The 25,268-nt window shown below is 46.6% G+C and overlaps 1 protein-coding gene across 6 annotated transcripts in view; it reads left to right on the forward strand.

The window, feature by feature from the left end:
* Positions 1 to 25,268, forward strand: part of CKAP5 (cytoskeleton associated protein 5) — a 300,340-nt gene that overhangs the window by 168,424 nt on the left and 106,648 nt on the right. For all 6 annotated transcript variants that reach the window (XM_029583093.1, XM_029583094.1, XM_029583096.1 and 3 more), the window contains exons 24-25: positions 9,463 to 9,591; positions 19,303 to 19,497. In XM_029583093.1, coding sequence (XP_029438953.1) covers positions 9,463 to 9,591; positions 19,303 to 19,497 — 324 coding nt within the window. The remainder of the gene's footprint in view (positions 1 to 9,462; positions 9,592 to 19,302; positions 19,498 to 25,268) is intronic.

Here is a 25,268-nt window from a genome sequence, read left to right on the forward strand (position 1 = left end):
CCTGAAGACTTCTTGGATCTCATTAAGGTTCCCAAGGTGGACTCGGCTGTTTCGGCGGTTACCAAGAGGACAACGATTCCGGTCACGGGCGGCACGGCCCTGCGGGATACCCAGGACCGTAAGCTGGAAGTTTTCCTAAAAAGGGTTTTCGAAGTCTCCGCCCTTGGAATGCGGGCCGTGATGTGTACCTCGCTTACGCAAAGGGCCAGCCTTCGTTGGGTGCAGCAACATCTTACTTTCCAGACTCTGCCGCCCGATGAGACTGCACAGGCGGACCGCTTGGAATCTGCCATAGCCTATGGGGCTGATGCCCTGTATGACCTTTTTCGAGTACTTGCACAGTCCATGGTATCGGTGGTAGCGGCCCGATGGTTACTCTGGCTGCGCAACTGGGCGGCAGATGCCTCCTCCAAGTCGAGCTTGGGCTCCTTGCCTTTCCGGGGCAAGTTTCTTTTTGGAGACTATTTGGATCAAATCATCAAGTCCCTGGGGGAGAATGCAGTCCACCGGCTCCCTGAGGATCGGCATCGTCCTTCACGGTCCTTTGCCTCTGCCAGAACCAGGGCCAGAGCGCATTGGCGCTATAGGTCTTACAGGCAGCCTGGGCCCCGCACAGGCTCCTCCAGATCCCAGGCCTGGCCGCGGTCCTTTCGTGGGCGGAGATCCACGCGTGACGGATCAGGGCAGAGCAACCCTCCGCCAAAGTCTACCCAATGATGCCAGTCACCCACTCCCCCACTCCCAGGGTAGGGGGTCGGCTGGCGGACTTCTACGAGGAGTGGGTGCGTATCTCCGCAGACCAGTGGGTCTTGGACACTATAAGGGACGGCTACGCCTTGGAGTTTGTCCGCCCTCCAAGGGACCAGTTCCTCTTCTCCCCCTGCGGCTCGGACCTCAAGAGGGCGGCAGTGCAACAAACGCTGGATCGGCTGCAGAGTATAGGGGCCATCTCCGCCGTCCCCTTCGGCGAGGTGGGCTTGGGCCACTATTCCATCTACTTTGTCGTGCCCAAGAAGGACGGTTCCTTTCGGCCCATCCTCGATCTGAAGGAGGTCAACAAGTCTCTGCGCGTCAGCCGGTTTCGCATGGAGACGCTCCACTCAGTGATTGCGGCGGTACACCAGGGAGAGTTTCTGGCCTCCTTGGATCTGACGGAAGCCTACCTGCACATTCCCATCCTTCCGGCTCACCGCCGATTTCTCCGCTTCAAGGTACTGGGTCAGCATTTCCAATTCACGGCTCTCCCGTTCGGCTTGGCGACCGCACCTCGTACATTTACCAAGATCATGGTTGTCGTGGCAGCGTCCCTAAGGAAGGAGGGCATCCTGGTACATCCCTATCTGGACGACTGGCTGATTCGTGCGAAGTCCTTCGGCCACGGGCAGGCCTCGGTAGCCCGGGTTGTCCAGGTCCTTCGCTCCCTGGGCTGGGTGGTGAACTTCTCCAAGAGCTCCCTGGTGCCCTCTCAGCGTTTGGACTTCTTGGGGGCCAGCTTCGACACGCATCAGGGCAAGGTGTTCTTGCGCCTGGACAAGGCCCAGTCATTGCGGGAACATGTCTGTCGCTTCTATGCGTTGACGGAACCCACCTCCTGGGATTATCTTCAGCTGTTGGGCGTGATGGCCTCCACTATCGATATGGTGCCCTGGGCATTTGCGCATCTGCGTCCCCTGCAGACGGCTCTCCTCTCCAGGTGGAAACCAGTATCTCAGGATTATCAAGTTGTCCTGCCACTCCCACCAACCGCCAGGGCCAGTCTCGATTGGTGGCTGGATCCGGCGAACCTGGCTCGCGGAGTCTCCCTCGAGGTACCCAATTGGGTGGTAGTCACCACCGATGCCAGCCTCGTGGGATGGGGCGCCGTCTGCGAACGCAGCGCCACGCAGGGAACGTGGTCCCCGGTAGAAGCAACGTGGCCGATCAACCGCCTGGAAACCAGGGCGGTATGCCTGGCGCTCCATCGTTTCCTTCCATTGGTGCAAAACAGAGAAGTAAGGATTCTCTCGGACAACGCCACCACCGTGGCATACATCAATCGGCAAGGCGGCACAAGGAGCAAGCATGTTTCGCTCGAATCGACACCTCTAATGGCGTGGGCAGAGATTCACCTTGTTCGCCTCGCAGCCTCCCACATCGCCGGGGTGGACAACATCCAGGCGGACTACCTGAGCCGGCAACAGCTGGATCCTGGCGAATGGTCTCTCGCCGACGAGGCGATGCAGTTACTGATACGCCGATGGGACGCGCCACACCTGGACCCAATTCCAAAGCTCCACGATTCTTCAGCCGCAGGAGGGAGCGCGGCGCGGAAGGGGTAGATGCCCTGGTTCTTCCGTGGCCGGCACACCGTCTGCTCTACGTCTTTCCTCCTTGGCCCTTGGTGGGCAAGATTCTTCGCAGTATAGAAGCTCATCAGGGGCCCGTGATTCTCGTTGCCCCGGAGTGGCCGCATCGACCTTGGTTCGCAGACCTCCTACAGTTGGCAGTGGACGGACCCGGTTCATCTAGGACATCTCCCTCGTCTGCTGCACCAGGGGCCGGTATATTTCGAGCAGGCCGAACTCTTTTGGCTTGCGGCATGGCTTTTGAACGGCGACGCCTCCGACGCAGAGGCTACCCGGAGGCCGTAGTTTCGACCATGCTGCGGGCCCGCAAATCCTCCACTTCGGTGGCTTACGTACGAGTCTGGAGGGTCTTCGAGATCTGGTGCTCTACCCGAGGGTTTTGGCCCACGGAGGCCTCTGTACCATCGATTCTCCAGTTCCTTCAGGATGGCCTGGATAAGGGGCTCGCATATAATTCTCTTCGAGTCCAGGTGGCGGCCCTGAATTCCCTTGTGCAGGGAGACGGTTCTCTTCTCCTCCAACCGGACATCGCACGTTTCCTCAAGGGTGTCAAGCACATACGGCCACCGGTACGGGATCCTTGTCCATCCTGGAGTCTCAACCTAGTGCTCAGGTGCCTTTTGAACCGATTCGTGGAGCGACTCTTAAGGACCTCACTCTCAAGACGGTCTTCCTCGTTGCCATTTGTTCAGCGCGCCGCATCTCGGAGCTTCAAGCATTGTCCTGCAGGGAGCCTTACCTCCGATTTACGGATTCTGGAGTTTCTCTTCGTACCGTCCCTTCGTTTCTCCCGAAGGTGGTCTCGTCTTTCCACTTGAATCAGACGGTGGAACTCCCGGCGTTCGGTCCCGATGAATCACGGGCCCTTCGCCTCTTGGATGTCAAGCGCACCTTGCTCCGCTACTTGGAGGTTACTAATGACTTCCGGGTCTCCGATCATCTATTCGTCCTCTGGTCGGGTCCGAAGAAGGGGTCTCAGGCCTCGAAGACAACGATTGCGCGATGGCTAAAAGACGCAATCTCCGTGTCTTACATTGGAGCGGGACGGACCACGCCCCGCGGCGTTATAGCTCACTCGACACGCTCGCAGGCTGCGTCCTGGGCGGAAGTCCGTTCCGTCTCTTCCCAAGAGATTTGCCGGGCAGCGACGTGGAAGTCTCTGCACACTTTCTCAAGACATTATAGACTTCACCTGGCATCGTCAGCTACTGGGCATTTTGGCGGCCAGGTTCTCCGAGCAGGGCTTTCAGGGGCCCACCTGGTTTAGGGAAGCTTTGGTACATCCCACAGGTCTGGACTGATCCTGGTACGTACAGGGAAAAGAAAATTATTCCTTACCTGCTAATTTTCGTTCCTGTAGTACCATGGATCAGTCCAGACGCCCACCGCTCTGGGATTTCTGCTTCTGCTCGGGTTTGCTCACTGTCGATGTCTTCTGTATTTCTCAGTTTGTTTTCCTTGCCACTGTTCACAGCTCCCTACAAGTTGGGTGTTTGCCGCTCGTTAACTATTTATTGTTATTTCTGATTATTTCATGTTTAATGCATGGTTAAGTAACTTGATCCAGACTGTTCTCGGGCTCATCGGGCTTTGCTATACATGATACTGAGCTCCAGCAGAGGGTGTACTGGCTTATGTTGGTGATGTCCCTCGAAGTCTGTTCTGACTCCATCTGCTGGACGGGAGACATAACCCACCGTCTGGACTGATCCATGGTACTACAGGAACGAAAATTAGCAGGTAAGGAATAATTTTCTTTTGAGTGGAAATTGTATGTGCTGAGGTTACCATGACAAAAAGGCACATCTTCTCAAAAGCAAAAGTAACAAGTTTTGTGTTCCTTTTCATACCCAGATCAGTCCAGACGCTCCTACCACTTAAACATTTCTATAGCATTACATGACATAGACAACGCTGTACAAACATACAAAATGACAGTCCCTGCTCAGTAAAGCTTATGATCTAATGACATACAGGATAAAGACTGAGTATTTCCTAAAGAAAGACAATGGTTAAAAAGAAAAAAGTTAGTTGTAAAACTAAAAGCAGACAGTTGGGCATAAGATTTAAAAGTGGTTCAAAAAGATAGATCTTTAGATGGGATTTAAACACACCTGAGTTTTACATCCCTACCAGCCAAAGGAGACAAAGAAGAAAGGTGTTACAAACTGTAGTATTTAGGCAGTATGCCACCTGCAGTCCCTTAGTATTTCTCTGTCTCTAGCAGATGATAGGTGTAAAGCACTTGGACACTGACATTCAAAATTAATAACAATTTTAAAAAAGTAATTTGGAAAATGCTCCCAAGGGTATTGTAGCCTGGGAAGGACCATCTCCTCTGGATTAGAGTGAGCCCCAGGGGCTGATAGCCCTGTGTCTTGGCCCGTAGTCTGGTTCCCTCCCTTTCCAGAGTTTCTCCTGGTGACTCACTGAAGAGGGTCAGCACAGGAAAGTACTTGCTTTTCTTCCCTTTGCTGGGTTGTCTTCCTCAGGTGGCAACTCTGGGGGGGGGGGGGGGGGGGGGGGGGAATAGACAGAAAGCAGGAGCTGCAGGTGGCACAACAGAGGAGATAGCAGCACCTTTGGCTCAGGAGAGCATTTGAGGGAAGTAGTGTGACCATGCGCCTTAAGACTTGGGGTATCAGCAGGCTTGAGGAGCAGAGTGGAGGACTCTGTTGCATTTGTGCATAATGTCAGTACCCGGATCAGTCCAGACTCCTGGGTTTTGCCTCCCCATCAGCAGATGGAGACAGAAGTTTTGACTGACTCTGCCTTATACCCTCAGGTGCCACCTACAGACTGTCAGTATTTCTGTCTCCAGCAGATGGTGGAGGTGCGAACCCTTACAGTCTGTAGTTAGAAAGTTAAAAAAAAGTTAGACGTTTTAGCTGAAGGAATAATTAAAAAAAAAAGAAAAGGAAGAAGAAACCCAGCAAGCACAAGGCAGCCTCTCAAGCCTCCCAGGAGGTTGGCAGGACCATCCCCCCTGGTACTTGAGGCTGTTGGAGTGGGGGTTGAGGACCCTGTCCACCACTCCTACCCCTGGCATTTTGGGGTGATACCGGGGAGCCCAGCTCACTCACCCCCAGAGGCACAGGACCCAAAGACGCACTCTCACAGTTTAAAAAAAAAAAAAAAAAGCAGAGTTGCTCGCTGACCGGGCCGTTGCCTCTGTGCTCCATTGCCGGTGGGTAAGCCGCGAATGGATTGCCTTTCTCCTGCCATTCTCCCCATTGCAGTCAGCTCCATTGATGCCGGTGTGGCCTGTAGCGCGCGCATGTCTTCAGGGATGGCCTGTGCTCAGCCTGTCTCCCCAAGGGGGGAGGGATCATCAGGAGCCACCAGAATCACAGTTTTAAAGCATAGTTGAGTCGGAGAGGCTCGGGCGGCCGCAGTGCAGTTCCCCAGACCTGTTCCCACTCAGCGTGGGAACGGGCGCCATTTTAGCAATTTTCTTTTTTTTCTTTCTTTGCCACGGTTGATCGGGCCATGGGGATGGTGGCTTCCAAGGTTCACATCACCCTTATGGCCAGATTAGCCATGAGAATGATGCAATGGACTTTGAGATCACAGTGGCTCCAAGCTTTTCAACCACTGTTGTCGCCGATTCAAATAACCCACCAGTTACAGTCATCTCTCCTCTGGTGGACGAACACGAACAACTTGCTAACAGGCCTACCGTTCCTGCAACCAGTTCCACAAGTGACCTTAACTATAGATGCATCCACCTTAGGCTGGGAGCGCATAGAAAATCTTCAGACTCGAGGTACTTGGACAAAACTCAAAGCAACATTTCAAATCAACTTCCTGGAGCTTCGAGCTATACGTTATGAGCTCTATGCATTCAAGGACTGCCTTTCACACAAGACTGTTCTCATACAAATGGACAACACAGTTGCAATGTGGTACCTGAACAAGTAAGGAGGCACAGGCTCTTATCTCCTCTGCCAAGAAGTTGCGCAGATTTGGGACTGGGTCCTGTCACATTCCATGTTACTCCGGGTCACTTATCTAGCAGGCGTACTCAACGTAGTTGCGGATTGCCTCAGTCGTCAGTTCCACCCCAACGAGTGGCCCCTGGATCCTGTAGTAACCACCATACTATTCCAACTGTGGAGTCAACCAACAATAGACCTCTTTGCCTTTGAACTGAATCACATTCTGCTCCCTACACAAGCAGAGAAACCAGTTAGCCATGGATTCCTTTGCTCGCCCCTGGAACTCAGGCCTCCTATACGCGTATCCTCCGATACTGCTGATAGCCAAAACTCTAATGAAGCTACAACAGGACAAAGGGTCAATGATACTCATAGCCCCGTATTGGCCCTGACAGTGTGGCTTCCCAAACTTATCGACCTCTCGATAAGGGAGCCAATTCACCTGGGCACAGCACCAACTCTCATAACTCAGGACCAGGGCAGGTTGCGCCATCCCAACCTTCAAACCCTATCCCTCACAGCATGGATGTTGAAAGCTTGATCCTTCAACCACTCAATCTTTCAACTAAGGTCTCTCAAGTGCTTGTAGCTTCACGAAAACCTTACTCACAAAAATCCTATCGTAAGTGGAAAAGATTCACCACTTGGTGCACGCAGAAAAGTATTGACCCCTTTTCCTGCCCCCCCATCATCTTTATTGGACTATCTCTGGCACCTTTCAGACTCTGGTCTCCAGACTAAGTCAGTAAGGGTACATCTGAGTGCTATCTCAGCTTATCACAAAGGAGTAGGGGATGCCCCAATATCAGTACAACCCCTTGTCAGTAGGTTTATGAGATGTTTAATTCAGTTAAACCCCCCATAACTGCCACCAGTTACAAAATGGGACCTTAATGTAGTACTAACAAGGCTCATGTGTTCTCCCTTTCAGCCCATAGATTCCTGTAGTGATAAATTTCTTACATGGAAAGTTCTCTTCCTAGTATCTCTTCCTAGTATGCTAGAAGAGTTAGTGAGTTACAAGCACTTGTCACATACTCACCCTATACAAGGTTCCTACATGACAGTGGTCCTGCATACTCCCCCAAAATTCCTTCCCAAGGTGGTTACTAACTTCCACTTGAATCAGTCTATAGTCTTGCCACATTCTTCCCAAGACCTCACTCTCACCAAGGTGAAAGGGTTCTACACGTATTAGACTGTAAACGTTGACTTGCATATTACCTAGACTGCACTGCAATCCATAGGAAATCCACCCAGCTCTTTGTTTCTTTTGACAAAAACAAACTGGGTATGGCAGTGGACAAACTGTCTCCAACTGGCTAGCAGATGGTATAGATTTCTGCTATGAAAAAGCAGGCCTTCCTCTCCAAGGGCGAGTAAAGGCGCACTCCATAAGAGCAATGTCAACCTTAGTAGCGCACTATCGTTCCGTACCAATTGCTGAAATTTGTAAGGCTGCAACATGGAGCTCTCTACACATTTGCAGCCCATTACTGCTTGGACAAGGAAGGACAGCAAGATTCAGCCTTTGGACAATCTGTCTTAAAGAACTTATTTCCAGTATAATCCCAACTCCTTCCCCATCTAACCTGCTGTGATTTCAGGCTTCCTCATTTTTTCCAACAGTACACCAGTTGTTGTGCCCGTAGCACAGGTTGTATGCTGTTGGTACGAAACAAATATGATTCAGCCTGTAGCTTGCTAATCACCCATATGTGAGGACTATCATCCTGTTTGTCCTGGGATAAAGCAGAGTTGCTTACCTGTAACAGGTGTTATCCCAGGACAACAGGATGTAGTCCTCACGAAACCCACCCGCTTCCCCGCAGAGTTGGGTCCAATTTAAGTTTTATTTTATTGTTCGCTCGCTCTTATTGCTAAACAAGAGACTGAAGGGAGGCCCCTGTGGCTCGAGGGATCATGGCATGCTGGGCATGCTCAGTGTGCCAGCCAAAGTTCTCAGTGATAGGGCTCCATCCAGTGACGTCACCCATATGCGAGGACTACATCTTGCTGTCCTGGGAGAACACCTGTTACAGGTAAGCAATTCTGCTTTCCTTGTACTAAACCATATGCATAACCAATTGTAAGGTACTGTATATAGTAAAAAAAAAAAAAAATAGACAATGGAAATGGTATACTATCAACTTCCAAGTAAAACAAAATTTAAAAGGCTTAACTGGTTAAAGTCTTAGAAAAATGATGTATAGAACAAGAAATGTGTATAATTACCATAAGCACAATGTGTGTACAATGACGCTTTTGACAATGACTCTCTAAGTTAGATACTATGTTGGGTATTTCTCTTTAGAGGTTTCTCTCCAAAATGAGCTGCCACAAAGTCAAATTCAATTATGCTAGTCTGAACAAAGTGTGAAGAAAACAAAAGCTGTAGGACTCAATATAAAAAAAAAAAAACCTCAAATACCCCAAGTAACAAAATGCCAGTAGTTTAACCCCATCAGTATATGCAAATAAATAAATGAAATAGAATAAAATAGTTAAAGAATAAATATAAAATCTAAGAAATCTAAAAAATAATTAAATAACCAAATATATAAACTAAAAATTCTTAGAAATTATTAAAAAAAAAAAAAATCAAACATTCAAATAAGAAATAAAATATACAAAATAGTTTTTTTAAATCACAAGCTATTGAAAGATTGTTCTTGATTAAATCCATTGGAATTTAAAATGAGCCTTTGTTCCACTCATTAAAGCAAGTTCTCTGTCTCACCCCACCATAATAATGAAACAATCTGTAGGATGTAGAATCTAAGGTCTTCAAAAAAACAGCAAGGATGCAGACTTTCAGATATCAATGTGGGAAAAGAATATATCTATACATTGAAGAAAGTGTGAAGGGCAGATTTAATGCTGTGATCATCTATCCTGAAGGATTCTAGCTGTGGGAGCCTTCACAAACCCTATACAGACCAACATTTTTTCGAACCACTTTTCAAACAGCTAAATCACAGTGCCCATTCAAGTTAATGCAGCAACAATTTCAACTAAATGTATATTTGAAAGGCCCATCTGTGATAGTTAACATTCATTTGGTGTTTTGACTCAGTTTGAGGTCCAAGGGATTAAGTGTGTACCTCTAGTTGCATTCAACTTAGTCTGCAGTGTGAGCTGAAGTTTGTGTTGGCATTTTCTTGTGTTGTCTGCTCCAGAATAACGTGCGAGCAGTATCCTTGGTCACACTGAACTCCTGGGTGGAACAGACTGGTATGAAGGAATGGCTTGAAGGAGAAGACTTCTCTGAAGAACTGAAGAAGGAAAATCCTTTTTTAAGACAAGAGGTTAGTCCATGAAGTAATGAACTGTGTGAAATTTTCTTCAGAGAAGTTTCTGTCAACAGAATGAACTGATTTTGTAAATAGAACTTCCTCTGCATTCACACAGGGCAATCCCCACAAGTGGATTATGCACTTCTGCCAGCAGATGGAGATATACAGCTCTGCCCCAACATCAGCCTGCCAGTATTCTGAGGACAAGCAGAATGGTAATCCTCACTCAAGGGTGACAGATGGAGCCCCAGTCCAGAACTTTGATCTCAGACTGTAGAATTTTAAAACATGCCCTTCTGAGCAAGTGCAGCTGTAGTCATCACTGTGCCCCCTAGACAGAGTCCCTCAGTCTTTGTTTTCCGCTAAGCCATGTCGTCGTGGAAGCCGTGTGTCAAGCTTTGCGCTCTCCTCACAGTTTTGTAAGTGATGTTTTCTAGAGCTACAGCTGTTTTTCTTTCCTTTCCCTTGCGGTAACTTTTTATTTCTTTACCTTTTTTCCTCTTTCCACTGTCTACCAGCCACATGATGGTACAGACTGGAAGAGTTTATTACTATCCCTTATTAAATACTGCACCTGCAGTTTAGTATCTGTCGTCTTCTTGCTCTGTTTTTGTACCTTTGTCAGGAGCTGGAAGGACTGATTGAATGCAGTCCGAGGATGATCTGTTTAGGCCACTGAGCCTGGGGACACTCCTGAGTTCTACCCGGGCAGGAGTTCCATGTCGTTTCACGGATTGATCGGCATTGATGAAGGTTCAGAGAGTGAAGAGATCGAGGACCACATCGTTCCTGTGAGGGGGGAGAACTTATCCTCCCCACATTCAAAGGAACTAGTCCCGATGGGCAGGAGGCCTAGATGACGTAGCCTCTCCTGCTTGCCTGTGATGGCAGTGCAGTATCCTTGAGAGAGAGGGTGAGTGGGAGCCTTGCAAGCAGCTTGCTACCACAACTTCAGTGCCATGCCCTGTAACGTTCAGTTGTGCACATGCACAACAGCACACTGTTGATCTGATGCATCAATGTCAGAACCACATCAGGGACCAGGATTGCCATGGAGTGCCATGGTCACACTGTATGCCATCAAGGTGCTGCTGCACACTTGCAGTCGAGGTGTGTGACTGCCCTCTATGCCACAAGGGCATTCTGTGCTGTAGGCATAGTCTCAGTACACCGAAGTCATCTACATCTTGGGCTCTATGTGGAGGAGTAGTGGCACTGACCTCTAGTTTTAGGGATCTTGACTGCCATTGAGTGCCATGTTCCCCATCAATGCCATCGGAAACGCCCTTGATCCCATAGAGGTGCTTGCGTAGCCACCCTCGAGGCCGGCAAGGTACGTGGCCTCTATGCTGCAACAGCCTTCAATGCCATCGAGCTGCATGACTCGTTCCCTGTATGTACCTGGATCAGTCCAGACCGTGGGTTATGTCCCCAATCCAGCAGATGGAGTCAGATCCATGGTACTACAGGAACGAAAATTAGCAGGTAAGTAATAATTTTCTTATGCTGTGGCCACCCTCCATGCTGTGGAGACCTCTGCCGTGGCCACTCTGAATGCTTTCGCAGTGCAGCGCTGCCTCACTACCACCGACTCCCTTGATGCTATCAAGGTGCAGGGGCCCCCATGGAGGCCATTGTGTGTGGCCACCAATGCCATTCGTTGCTGCTCTCGAGGACAAGCACCATTAACGAAGCACTGGGATCGACGTTGAGCGCCCTGGTCGTCAAGGCCATTGACCTCTGGGACTTTTGAGAGCCCTTGAGTGCCACTGAAGCCCTGAGCAGACTGGTTTCAGCCTTGGACGGATCGAGTGCCGAGTGACAGCCACTCAAAGCACCCAGGACACTGAGGCATCCAGGCACAGTGGTCCGATGCCTTCCAGGCTTCTTGTGGTATCCTGACGGGACACCGAGAGGCATCCTCTTGTCCCATCACCATGGATACCAATGATCTGGGGGGCCTGAGCCAGTGGAATGGGGGGGTGGAATTGGAAGCCCCGCCTGGATTCGTGCATCAATGCTAATGAGTGCTAGCGAGGATATCAGCCATAGCCACTGGTGAGGGATACAATCAAGCTTGCAGAATTGACACCCTCAAACAGGTAGGTGAGCTGAGGGGAACTTTTGGCTCTGGCAGTCATCAGTTCCTTTGGGCACCGATGAGATGTTAGGGTGGGGTTGGGCTACAGAGCCTCTGCTTGCAGGTGCCCTGGCATCTTTGGTTGCTGCTGGTCAATCGATGCCTTCAGGCATCAGGATCTCTATCTGTGCTGCCGAGCTGTCAATGTCCATGGGCGCCGGGGATGGTGCCTATATACCATTAAACTGATCAAGACAGTCAAGCACCATTGAAGCCCTGGGTGCAGTGTCAATTGGTGCCCCTTGATGTGATCTGTCATTGAGTGCTATGTGTCCTACGAGTGCCGTCACAAAAGTGGGCACCAGTGGATGTGGTTGGATGCCACAGGACATGACTGCAGAGCATCATGGGCCCCATCAGTCGCCATGGATTTTGCTGCTGCTGTTTCATGAGCGAAACGGCGGTGAGTCATTCCCAACGCAATTTCTAGGGTTGTGTCCAGCCCCAATTCCTGTTGCTTTTCTGTCCCTTCAGGAAGGGGAGATTGGACTGGGATCCAGGGCAACCTTTATGGGATCCCCTCTGGACGCCCAGTTGTCGATCCCTACTAGGGGTACATAAGAACATAAGAACATGCCATACTGGGTCAGACCAAGCATCCATCAAGCCCAGCATCCTGTTTCCAATCCAGGCCATAAGAACCTGGCAAGTACCCAAAAATTAAGTCTAGTCCATGTTACTGTTGCTAGTAAAAGCGGTGGTTATTATCTAAATGAACTTAATAGTAGGTAATGGACTTCTCCTCCAAGAACTTATCCAATCCTTTTTTAAACACAGCTATACTAACTGCACTAACCACATCCTCTGGCAACAAATTCCAGAGTTTAATTGTGCGTTGAGTGAAAAAGAACTTTCTCCGATTAGTTTTAAATGTGCCCCATGCTAACTTCATGGAGTGCCCCCTAGTCTTTCTATTATCTGAAAGAGTAAATAACCGATTCACATCTACCCGTTCTAGACCTGTCATAATTTTAAACATCTCTTATCATATCCCCCCTCAGCCGTCTCTTCTCCAAGCTGAAAAGTCCTAACCTCTTTAGTCTTTCCTCATAGGGGAGTTGTTCCATTCCCCTTATCATTTTGGTAGCCCTTCTCTGTACCTTCTCCATCGCAATTATATCTTTTTTGAGATGCGGCGATCAGTATTCAAGGTGCAGTCTCACCATGGAGCGATACAGAGGCATTATGACATTTTCTGTTTTATTCACCATTCCCTTTCTAATAATTCCCAACATTGTTTGCTTTTTTGACTGCCGCAGCACACTGAACCGACTATTTCAATGTGTTATCCACTATGACACCTAGATCTCTCTCTTGGGTTGTAGCACTTAATATGGAACCCAACATTGTGTAATTATAGCATGGGTTATTTTTCCCTATATGCATCACCTTACACTTATCCACATTAAATTTCATCTGCCATTTGGATGCCCAATTTTCCAGTCTCACAAGGTCTTCCTGCAATTTATCACAATCTGCTTGTGATTTAACTACTCTGAACAATTTTGTGTCATCTGCAAATTTGATTATCTCACTCGTCGTATTTCTTTCCAGATTATTTATAAATATATTGAAAAGTAAGGGTCCCAATACAGATCCCTGAGGCACTCCACTGTCCACTCCCTTCCATTGAGAAAATTGCCCATTTAATCCTACTCTGTTTCCTGTCTTTTAGCCAGTTTGCAATCCACGAAAGGACATTGCCACCTATCCCATGACTTTTTACTTTTCCTAGAAGCCTCTCATGAGGAACTTTGTCAAACGCCTTCTGAAAATCCAAGTATACTATATCTACCGGTGTGACTGTGGGTGAATCTATGGGTGCGCAAAAGACTGATCCCTTTTAGACTTGAAGGCTGTAATTCCTGTTCTCAGATTGCAAGAAAATACGGGACTGTGTTCCATAAGGGATATTTGCGGGTGAATGGAAACTCTACAGGCCATAACAATAGCAGTGCAATCAGTGGACTTCTCACTTCTCTACATCTGGAGGCGCTTTACACATTCCCAGTCATCACGAACATCAGTTCCTGCTGTTTTGGGAAGTTCTTATTAGTTTCAGGCCTTGCCCTTCTGGCTGGCCACTGTGCCCAGCACCTTCAAGGTCATAGTGATGATAGCAGCTTTCTTCCGCAGGGACAGCATCTTAGTTCCCCGTATTTGCATTGCAAGAGATTCACATGGCAAGAGCTAGGCAGGACCTCCTTAAAGCCGCCTCAGATGCTGTAGTATTTTGGCATATGTGGCGTTTTCTAGCAGGGCTGAGTTTTCAGCCAGGTAGTCATTTTCAGAAGTTGATTGCTTCAGTTCATTCCCTGGGAACGTCTATGCATCTGACAGTGTGACATTATTTACAAGCAGTGCCAGCCATGTTGGGGGCTTCCGCTGGGCGAAGGCAGCCATACTGCCTCTTCAGCGCAACTTCCTGGTAGGTTCCATGGTTTGAGGTCTACATAGTGAGGCTTCTCTTGGAGATGATCATCCACTTGCAGTGTTGGTTGCCAGCAGATCTTCTCAGGAAGGGTGTTTCCTTGGAAACACCAGAATGGTAGTATGGATCGCTGGGGCACCAAGAGCTTCAATAGATTGGAAACAGGTGCAGTTTGGCTGGTGTGCTTGTGTTTTGTCGAGCTTGTAGAGGCTCAGTGGTCAGGATAATTTCAGGCAATGCACCCGTGGTGGCGTATTTCTTTCCTCAAGCCAGGACAGAGAGCCTTCAGGTGTCAGAGCAAATGGATGCTCTCAATCTATGGGCACTGTCTGCCGAGGCCTTTCCACTTTTGGTGGCGCTGGGGTCATCCTTCTGGCTTTGCTAGCGACTTCAATCAATGCGAAGTTCCATGGTCCTTCTGTTACAAGTGCGATCTGAAGCTCTACATATCGATGCTCTTGTTCTAGCGGGACAAACCCAAAAGCTCCTCTGCACCTGTTATTATCTAATGGACACTTAATGTACAATCAATTCCAACTCAATGAATAATCCCCTTAACTATTTATTTTTTATCAATTTTTAATAGTAAAAAACTTCTTACTCATAAGATAAGATAAGTGCAAGGTGATGCATATAGGGAAAAATAACCCATGCTATAATTACACGATGTTGGGTTCCATATTAGGTGCTACAACCCAAGAAAGAGATCTAGGTGTCATAGTGGATAACACATTGAAATCGTCGGTTCAGTGTGCTGCGGCAGTCAAAAAAGCAAACAGAATGTTGGGAATTATTAGAAAAGGAATGATGAATAAAACGGAAAATGTCATAATGCCTCTGTATCGCTCCATGGTGAGACCGCACCTTGAATACTGTGTACAATTCTGGTCGCCGCATCTCAAAAAAGATATAATTGCAATGGAGAAGGTATAGAGAAGGGCTACCAAAATGATAAGGGGAATGGAACAACTCCCCTATGAGGAAAGACTAAAGAGGTTAGGACTTTTCAGCTTGGAGAAGAGACGACTGAGGGGGGATATGATAGAGGTGTTTAAAATCATGAGAGGTCTAGAACGGGTAGATGTGAATCGGTTATTTACTCTTTCGGATAGTAGAAAGACTAGGGGACACTCCATGAAGTTAGCATGGGGCACATTTAAAACTAATCGGAGAAAGTTCTTTTTTACTCAACGCACAATTAAACTCTGGAATTTGTTGCCAGAGAATGTGGTTCGTGCATTTAGTATAGCTGTGTTTAAAAAAGGATTGGATAAGTTCTTGGAGGAGAAGTCCATTACCTGCTATTAAGTTCACTTAGAGAATAGCCACTGCCATTAGCAATGGTTACATGGAATAGACTTAGTTTTTGGGTACTTGCCAGGTTCTTATGGCCTGGATTGGCCACTGTTGGAAACAGGATGCTGGGCTTGATGGACCCTTGGTCTGACCCAGTATGGCATTTTCTTATGTTCTCATAGCAATTCATAATAGTCTGCTGATCGCAAGAAATGTTTGAAGGGGAAGGTAGAATATTTCATAAATTTTCAACACATTACTATCTTGTTATGCTTTGATTTTTAATCATGAACTATCCACCTCCGTCCTTAAGTCTTTTTTGTTGCATGAAATATGCGCTGTGAATGTTAAAATCTTAAATTTAAATTTTTTTAGAGTGTGAGACAAATTTATTCATATCTGAAAATCTTTTTCTCTTTACCGTCCATATATCAATGCAATACCGACATAAAATATCCATTTATAATCCACCCGACAAGACCTTGTTTCTGACAGCGACCGGCCTTTCCTCGGGGGCTATCCACTGTTTTAATAGATAGTCGAATTATTTATCTTGAACTGCGGTTTTTCAGCATTCAAGCCTTGTATGGAACTGCTGGTAGCGTCTTCTTGGGACAGATGTTGATTTTCTTTTAAGTTTTTCTTCCCCAACACTCTAAGTAGGTCGATATTTTTAATCAAAGTAACTGAGCGAGCATATTTATTATTTCTCCGTTTTCACAGACTTACCTCTCACGCTTTCCAGAACGCTCATTGAATGCTTCTAACGTACCTAAGTGGGTTAAATGTCTCTCCCCTATATTCAAAACAGACCAATCACCTATTACGTTGTATGCTGTGGCTGCGTGATTTCAAATTAATGAATTCCAGTCCAGCTCTTTGTTTAATCCCTGAGGAGCCTGAGTCTTTAAAGTGAATATCCAAAACGACTCTCGTCGATTTAGCAATGAGACTCCATCACCACCCCTTGGTGCTTCTCTTACCTGATCTATTATTGTCCACTTTAAATTACTAAATTAATGTTGGAATTGTAGGCAATGGGCTACCATCGGTGCCTTAATGGACTGGGTATTTATTCAGGATTTGTGTTCATTTAACCTCGTTTTTATACAGCGTTTTGTTCTGCCTATATATACTAATGGACACGGGCAAATAATAGCATAGACCACATAAGAAGATTCACAATTGGTAAGACACCTCCAATATACCTTATATTGGGTTATCTGGTGCACCCATACTTAGTATATAGTGATCGAGTCTCATTGCTAAATAGTTGGTTTGGATATTCACTTTAAAGACTCAGGCTTCTCAGGGATTAAACGAAGAGCTGGACTGGAATTCATTAATTTGAAATCACGCAGCCACAGCATACAACGTAATAGGTGATTGGTCTGTTTTGAATATAGGGGAGAGACATTTAACCCACTTAGGTACGTTACAAGCATTCAATGAGCGTTCTGGAAAGCGTGAGAGGTACGTCGGTGAAAACGGAGAAATAATAAATATGCTCGCTCAGTTACTTTGATTAAAAATATCGACCTACTTAGAGTGTTGGGGAAGAAAAACTTAAAGAAAATCATCTGTCCCAAGAAGACGCTACCAGAAATTCCATGCAAGGCTTGAATGCTGAAAAACCGCAGTTCAAGATAAGTAATTCCGACTATCTATTAAAACAGTGGATATCCCCTGAGGAAAGACCGGTCGCGGTCAGAAACAAGGTCTTGTCGGGTGGATTATAAATGGATATTTTATAAGTCGGTATTGCATTGATATATGGACGGTAAAGAGAGAGAGATTTTCAGATATGAATAAATTTGTCTCACACTCAAAATCTTAAATTGAAATTTTTTTAAAACATTCACAGCGCACATTTCATTCAACAAAAAGGACTTGTTCTAGCAGGGCCATGGAGCATGGAGCTAATCTCTTCCCACCAGGGTCATGCAAAAGATCGCAAGTCACACCTAAACTCAGATTTTCTGATGTCTCCTGCTTGGCCCGGAGGACGTGACAGTCCGATCTGTGGAGGCTACTGCTTGGCAGTCCTCAAGTGACTGACCTGGCCAGATCTATTGTGCAAGGACCCATTCTACATGATGATCCATGTCAATTTTTGTCCTTCAGTTATTGAATCATGGATATTCTGCAGTGATACCACCTTGTTTTGGACTGGGATTGTTTTTTTTTCTGTCTCTAGTTTGTTACCTTTTGGAGTGTATTCTAGTCCTGTGTGAGGATCTCTGACTCTCAAAGTGGAAATTCCATTAATTTTTGGAAGTTTCACATGATAGCTGTAACCTCTTTTAAGAGGGCAAGTCAATGGAGGACCTTGGTCTTCCCCTCCGGATGTGTCTTGGATCTTGAACGGAGTTAAGAATTCTTTTGTCCTCCCTGGTGACTCCTGGTTCCCTTATTGAACCTTAATCTGGTTTTGGATCCTTAGCAGCTCCCTCTTGTTGATCACTACGTAGCCTTTTCTTGAACCTACTTTCCTTAAGGACAGTTTTTTTTCTGTGTGACTCCAGGGGGCAATGCAGTTCCAGACTGTACCTTCTGTCGCCGAAAATGGTTTCAAAGTTTAATTCGAATCGGTCTTTCTCCTACCCATGTTAGAAAGGAATAGAAATGAGTGATTGTTTCTTATGTACTTTGGCTGAAATGTTTGGAGGCTACTAAACATGTTAGGAAGTCTAATCGATTGTTTATGCTCCATGGTGGAGGTAAACAAGGGGAGCTGACAACACGGGCAACTTTAGCCCGTTGGAAAAAAGATGTCATCACATCCGCCTGTGTAGTTGCTGAGATTTTCTCTAAATGACTTGGAGCACATTCTGCTAGGACTGAGGCGCTATTGTGGGCAGAGCCATGATTATCATTTCCGGCCGAGGTTTCCCAGGCAGTGATGCGGTTTTTCATGCATGCCTTCCGCTTGACCGTTTGGATTCCGCAGGGCAGTTTTCTCATGTAGTCTTAACTGGACCACAGGCAGACTCTCGCCCTATTTGAGAGTAACTTTGGTACATCCCACTTGTGGGGACTGGCCTGCCTGAGTGCAGAGAAAGGAGAAATTACTACTTACCTAATTTCCTTTCCTCTAAGGAAGGCAGACCAATCCCCGACCCACCATCAGCTGCCAGTTTTTTGCCTTGGTTCGCTCTTTAGGTGTGGACGGTGTAGGATGGTGGGTCCTATTTGTTGGAGGACTGGTAAGTGCTTTACCGGTCCCTCTGTTTAGTTAACGTTAATTCTTGATCTATGCTTGGGTTCTATGGCTTGGAAGCATGAGTGATTCTTTGTTAATCTTTTCAAGTATAATCGTTTGTCCACAGTTTTGCTTTTCCAAAGAATTCTGGTGGGCTTATGTTGGGGCGGAGCGGTATATTCGTGATGTCAGCTTTTACTCAATCTCCATGCTGGTAGAGATGCATAACATGCTTATGGGGATTGGCCTGCCTTCTTTAGAGGAAAGGAAAGTAACAGGTAAGTAGTAATTTGTCCATTGAGCTTAGTTCCTTCATGTTTTGTTTTTTCTGTTCTGGGGAGGAGGATATGTGGTATTTGTGGGGGTTTTTTTTAATAACATTATTGTGTATATATGTGGGTAAAGCTTCTCCAGTTACTAACTAGTCTTCCTTAACCTAATTTAAATCCATTTTATCTAGTATTATCTCCTGCCTGGTTGCACTTTACCCATCTAGTGAGCTCTATTCACATGATTTGTTTGGGGGGAAATTGTTAAAATACAAATGTCGTCATTGATTGGTGTTGTGAAGTATTCTATATATGGCCATGTACATACAACTGATTGGCAAGAGGAGATACTGTTTAAAGTCAATTTTTTGCTTTTGCTTTGCAGCTCCTTGGGTGGCTGGCTGAGAAGTTACCCACTGTACGTTCTGTCCCTTCTGACTTGGTTTTGTGTGTCCCTCACTTGTACTCGTGCCTGGAGGATCGCAATGGAGATGTGCGCAAGAAAGCTCAAGATGCTCTGCCCACCTTCATGATGCACCTTGGATTTGAGAAGATGGCTAAAGCCACAGGCAAGCTCAAGGTATTGTGATTATCATGTTGCATTTGTATACCACCCTTCTCAACATTTATATGAGAGAGGAGAGGAAACAAGATTAGCATAAGAGAAACTTGCTCTGTAAAGAGGAGACCAGAAGGAATTGACCAGCACTTGCCTGGTGTGGTGAAAAGTAGTAGGGTAAGGCTCTGTGTATGGAGGGGGATAGGGGAAGAGCTTCTCATGTTTGGGGCAAGGCTCATTCAAGAGGAGCATAGTTATGCTTTAGGATGAGGGTTGTCTGTTTGCATTTTACTGTTAAATATGCTTTGAGAAATCAGTCTGGTGCAACTCAAAGTTGATTCTCCTTAGTCTCAAGACTTTGTGAGTGTGTTAAGTCTTGAGTACATTGGACACCATGTGGTTACCATAGCAATCATTGTTTGATATCTGAATATCATTCTGTTAGGAAGTAGAAAACTGGGTGAGGTCCAAGCTTGGAATGTTGCCCAAGAATCAGTTCTGCATGAATGGAAAGGGGGATGTTACTATAAAATGTGTTCTTTTTGTGTTTTATAGTCTTAAAATATTAGGGCATTTTCCTATTCCAGTCAGTATCTGGTGAAATTCAAGTGCAAGAACAAAGTACCAATGCTAGGTTTGCTGCTGGCTACTACAAACTACCATAGCTATTGTAATCTGTACACTTTGCCTAGTTTACATTGTCTAGTACAATTAGGTGGGCTGCAAATGTCCTTAGAGCTCAGAACTGTGAAACCTGATGGCCTAGGTTTGAGTTCTGTCCTTCCTCTGTATTATCATAAGCAAACAATTTAATCTCCATCTGCATCCTTTGTAAGCACTTTAGTTCCATATGATGATTTTCTATGAACATTGTTTCCCTGTACATACCCGGATCAGTCCAGATGGTGGGTTGTGTCCCCCTTCCAGCAGATAGTCAGAGCAAAAACTGTAAGGACAGCCCCTAATAGGTTAAGAACATAAGAAATGCCATACTGGGTCAGACCAAGGGTCCATCAAGCCCAGCATCCTGTTTCCAACAGTGGCCAATCCAGACCATAAGAACCTGGCAAGAACCCAAAAACTAAGTCTATTCCATGTTACCATTGCTAATGGCAGTGGCTATTCTCTAAGAGAACTTAATAGCAGGTAATGGACTTCTCCTCCAAGAACTTATCCAATCCTTTTTTAAACACAGCTATACTAACTGCACTAACCACATCCTCTGGCAACAAATTCCAGAGTTTAATTGTGCGCTGAGTAAAAAAGAACTTTCTCCAATTAGTTTTAAATGTGCCCCATGCTAACTTCATGGAGTGCCCCCTAGTCCTTCTATTATCCGAAAGAGTAAATAACCGATTCACATCTACCCGTTCTAGACCTCTCATGATTTTAAACACCTCTATCATATTCCCCCTCAGTTGTGTCTTCTCCAAGCTGAAAAGTCCTAACCTCTTTAGTCTTTCCTCATAGGGGAGTTGTTCCATTCCCCTTATCATTTTGGTAGCCCTTCTCTGTACCTTCTCCATCGCAATTATATCTTTTTTGAGATGCGGCGACCAGAATTGTACACAGTATTCAAGGTGCGGTCTCACCATGGAGCGATACAGAGGCATTATGACATTTTCCGTTTTATTCACCATTCCCTTTCTAATGATTCCCAACATTCTGTTTGCTTTTTTGACTGCCACAGCACACTGTACCAACGATTTCAATGTGTTATCCACTATGACACCTAGATCTCTTTCTTGGGTTGTAGCACCTAGTATGGAACCCAACATTGTGTAATTATAGCATGGGTTATTTTTCCTTATATGCATCACCTTGCACTTATCCACATTAAATTTCATCTGCCATTTGGATGCCCAATTTTCCAGTCTCACAAGGTCTTCCTGCAATTTATCACAATCTGCTTGTGATTTAACTACTATGAACAATTTTGTGTCATCTGCAAATTTGATTCTCACTCGTCGTATTTCTTTCCAGATCATTTATAAATATATTGAAAAGTAAGGGTCCCAATACAGATCCCTGAGGCACTCCACTGTCCACGCCCTTCCACTGAGAAAATTGCCCATTTAATCCTACTCTCTGTTTCCTGTCTTTTAGCCAGTTTGCAATCCACGAAAGGACATCGCCACCTATCCCATGACTTTTTACTTTTCCTAGAAGCCTCTCATGAGGAACTTTGTCAAACGCCTTCTGAAAATCCAAGTATACTATATCTACCGGTTCACCTTTATCTACATGTTTATTAACGCCTTCAAAAAAGTGAAGCAGATTTGTGAGGCAAGACTTGCCCTGGGTAAAACCATGCTGACTTTGTTCCATTAAACCATGTCTTTCTATATGTTCTGTGATTTTGATGTTTAGAACACTTTCCACTATTTTTCCTGGCACTGAAGTCAGGCTAACCGGTCTGTAGTTTCCCGGATCGCCCCTGGAGCCCTTTTTAAATATTGGGGTTACATTTGCTATCCTCCAGTCTTCAGGTACAATGGATGATTTTAATAAGTTACAAATTTTTACTAATAGGTCTGAAATTTCATTTTTTAGTTCCTTCAGAACTCTGGGGTGTATACCATCTGGTCCAGGTGATTTACTACTCTTCAGTTTGTCAATCAGGCCTACCACATCTTCTAGGTTCACCGTGATTTGATTCAGTCCATCTGAATCATTGCCCATGAAAACCTTCTCCATTACAGGTACCTCCCCAACATCCTCTTCAGTAAACACCGAAGCAAAGAAATCATTTAATCTTTCCGCGATGGCCTTATCTTCTCTAAGTGCCCCTTTAACCCCTCGATCATCTAACGGTCCAACTGACTCCCTCACAGGCTTTCTGCTTCGGATATATTTAAAAAAGTTTTTACTGTGAGTTTTTGCCTCTACAGCCAACTTCTTTTCAAATTCTCTCTTAGCCTGTCTTATCAATGTCTTACATTTAACTTGCCAATGTTTATGCTTTATCCTATTTTCTTCTGTTGGATCCTTCTTCCAATTTTTGAATGAAGATCTTTTGGCTAAAATAGCTTCTTTCACCTCCCCTTTTAACCATGCCGGTAATCGTTTTGCCTTCTTTCCACCTTTCTTAATGTGTGGAATACATCTGGACTGTGCTTGTAGAATGGTATTTTTTAACAATGACCACACCTATTGGACATTTGTAGCTGCTCCTTTCAGTTTTTTCTAACAATTTTTCTCATTTTATCAAAGTTTCCCTTTTGAAAGTTTAGCACGAGAGCCTTGGATTTGCACACTGTTCCTTTTCCAGTCATTAAATCAAATTTGATCATATGATCACTATTGCCAAGCAGCCCCACCACGTTACCTCTCTCACCAAGTCCTGTGCTCCACTGAGAATTAGATCTAAAAATGCTCCCTCTCTCGTCGCTTCCTGAACCAATTGCTCCACAAAACTATCATTTATTCCATCCAGGAACGTTATCTCTCTAGCGTGACCCGATGATACATTTACCCAGTCTATATTGGGGTAATTGAAGTCTCCCATTATTACTGCACTACCAATTTGGTTAGCTTCCCTAATTTCTCTTAGCATTTCACTGTCCGTCTCACCATCTTGACCAGGTGGACGGTAGTATACCCCTATCACTATAGTCTTCCCCGACACACAAAGGATTTCTACCCATAAAGATTCAATTTTGTATTTAGTCTCATGCAGGATGTTTATCCTGTTGGACTCTATGCCATCCCGGACATAAAGTGCCACACCTCCTCCCGAGTGCTCCTCTCTGTCATTGCGATATAATTTGTACCCCGGTATAGCACTGTCACATTGGTTATCCTCTTTCCACCATGTCTCTGAGATGCCAATTAAGTCTGTCATCATTTACTGCTATACACCCTCTGCGTCCTTCCAGGATTTCTCTGACTCCAGCAGATGAAGGTGGCACCTGCGGTTCCCCAGTAATCTTTGATAGAATTTTCTACTATCTTTTCTTTTGGATGGATCAATTTAAAAAAAAAAAAATCAGTGAAAGAGCTTTGCCTTAATTTTACTTAGTATTCAGTTATCCTGAAACTTGCAGACACAACTTTTGGTAGTGGCAGACTTCATAATTTTACCTATGTCTTTTCATTGTGGGGTAAGTTCTGTGTCATTTCTTTTTTCATAGGAGTGCTCTTAACTGCTGTCCGATAGGGGTTCACGTTGGTGGTCCAACCTTCCCCAACAACGGGCTGCCCTGAGACGCTGTTTTCCTCAGGGCAGTTTTGACAGAGGCGCCATTCCTCTGTTAGCATTTAATTGTATCAGCTTGATCGTTGGTTTACCTTGCAAGCAAAGATTCAATCTTATTGCTGCTGACAGCGTCTGGGGGGTGAGTTCTGTGCCGGCTCTGTTTTTCTCCCCGATGCCACATCTGATGTGGTGATGTGCCTGTGAAGAGCCCGGATCGTGGCTGTCCCGGGACAGTCTATGTGCGAGGTGCCTCCCTGGTGGGGAGGGTCCCTCTAGGCCAGCGGGGCGTTCTGCTTCGCATGCTCGAGCACGCATGCCCCCAGGGAGGTCGTTCCTATCCAATGCGGGAACGGTGGCCATTTTGACTTCTGAATTGCTTGCTCAGACGTAGCCAGATTTGGCTGCAGTCTTCAGTTTTTCCCCCTCTCCACCTGCTATCCTCCCCAATGCAGATTCACCATTGGGGCATTCCCTGTACATACCAGGATCAGTCCAGACGGTGGGTTATGTCCCCCATCCAGCAGATGGCGTCAGAACAGACTTCGAGGGGCATTACCATATAGACCAGTACACCCTCTGCAGGAGCTCAGTATCTTTCTGACTCCAGCAGATGAGTAGGGGAACCAGTTGCTTCCCCAGGATGGCAGGGATTTAGTTCTTTCTGCTTCTTTTCCTTACCTATCTCCTTTTAACAATTTGGATCAAGTTTTTAAAAAAAAAAAAAGAAAAGTTAATTCAATTTTTGGGGAGGTGTGGTTTACCTCTGGTCTGCCTCCCTCTCTCTCTAGATCTCTCCTCCTTCCCTGGTCGGGGGTAAGTCGCAGTGTCTGTTATCTTTCATTTTTTTCTGACTCTTAGGTTTCTTCAGCGTTGGTGCCTCGTGGAAGCCGGTGGTGCTGGCCTCTCCACGCTATTCTCCACCGCCCTGGGGCCCCGAGACGAGCCTTCCCCGGGGCCGCTGCTGCAGGGAGGGGTGATTCCCCTGCTCCTTTGGGGCGCCTTGGTGCAGGTAGCGCAGGCCGAACGGGGCCCCCCGCGGCACCTCCTCGATCGTTGGGGGCCCCCCCCCCCCCCCGCGGCATTTCTCTTCCTCCCCCGGCGGTCCCGATGCCGCGGCCGTCCCGATGTTCGGCCTGCTGCAAGCTGGGGTCGAGGATCTCGCGTGAGGGAATCTGCGCGCGATGCCTTCCCTCGCAGCCCCTCAGCACCTTTTGTTTTCTTCCCTCACCGCGGCCTGGGCAACGCGGGCCGGCCACTACGCCACCTTTGGCGGGAACGGCGGCCATTTTGAATTTTCAGCGCGCTGATGGCACTCAGTGCAGGAAGCAGGGGACTTTCAGGAGGTTTCCCCACCGAATTTGTCCCCGGAGGAGGGCTTACCAGACCCGGGGCCCTCGGATGGCTCCTCCTCAGGGGCCCCCTCCCCCCCCCCCCCCCCCCCCGAGCATGCCGAGATTTTCGCCTGAATTCATCCTGCTAATGCATAGTGCATATCTACAGGGTTTGGAGGCTCCAGGTGGCCTGCCCACGGGTCTCCCTCCCGCCAAATCCCCTAGTCTCCCGGCTACTCCACAGGGCCCCCCTGACCTGGTGG

Source organism: Rhinatrema bivittatum, chromosome 17 (assembly GCF_901001135.1).
Source record: "Rhinatrema bivittatum chromosome 17, aRhiBiv1.1, whole genome shotgun sequence".
Lineage (NCBI taxonomy): Eukaryota > Metazoa > Chordata > Amphibia > Gymnophiona > Rhinatrematidae > Rhinatrema > Rhinatrema bivittatum.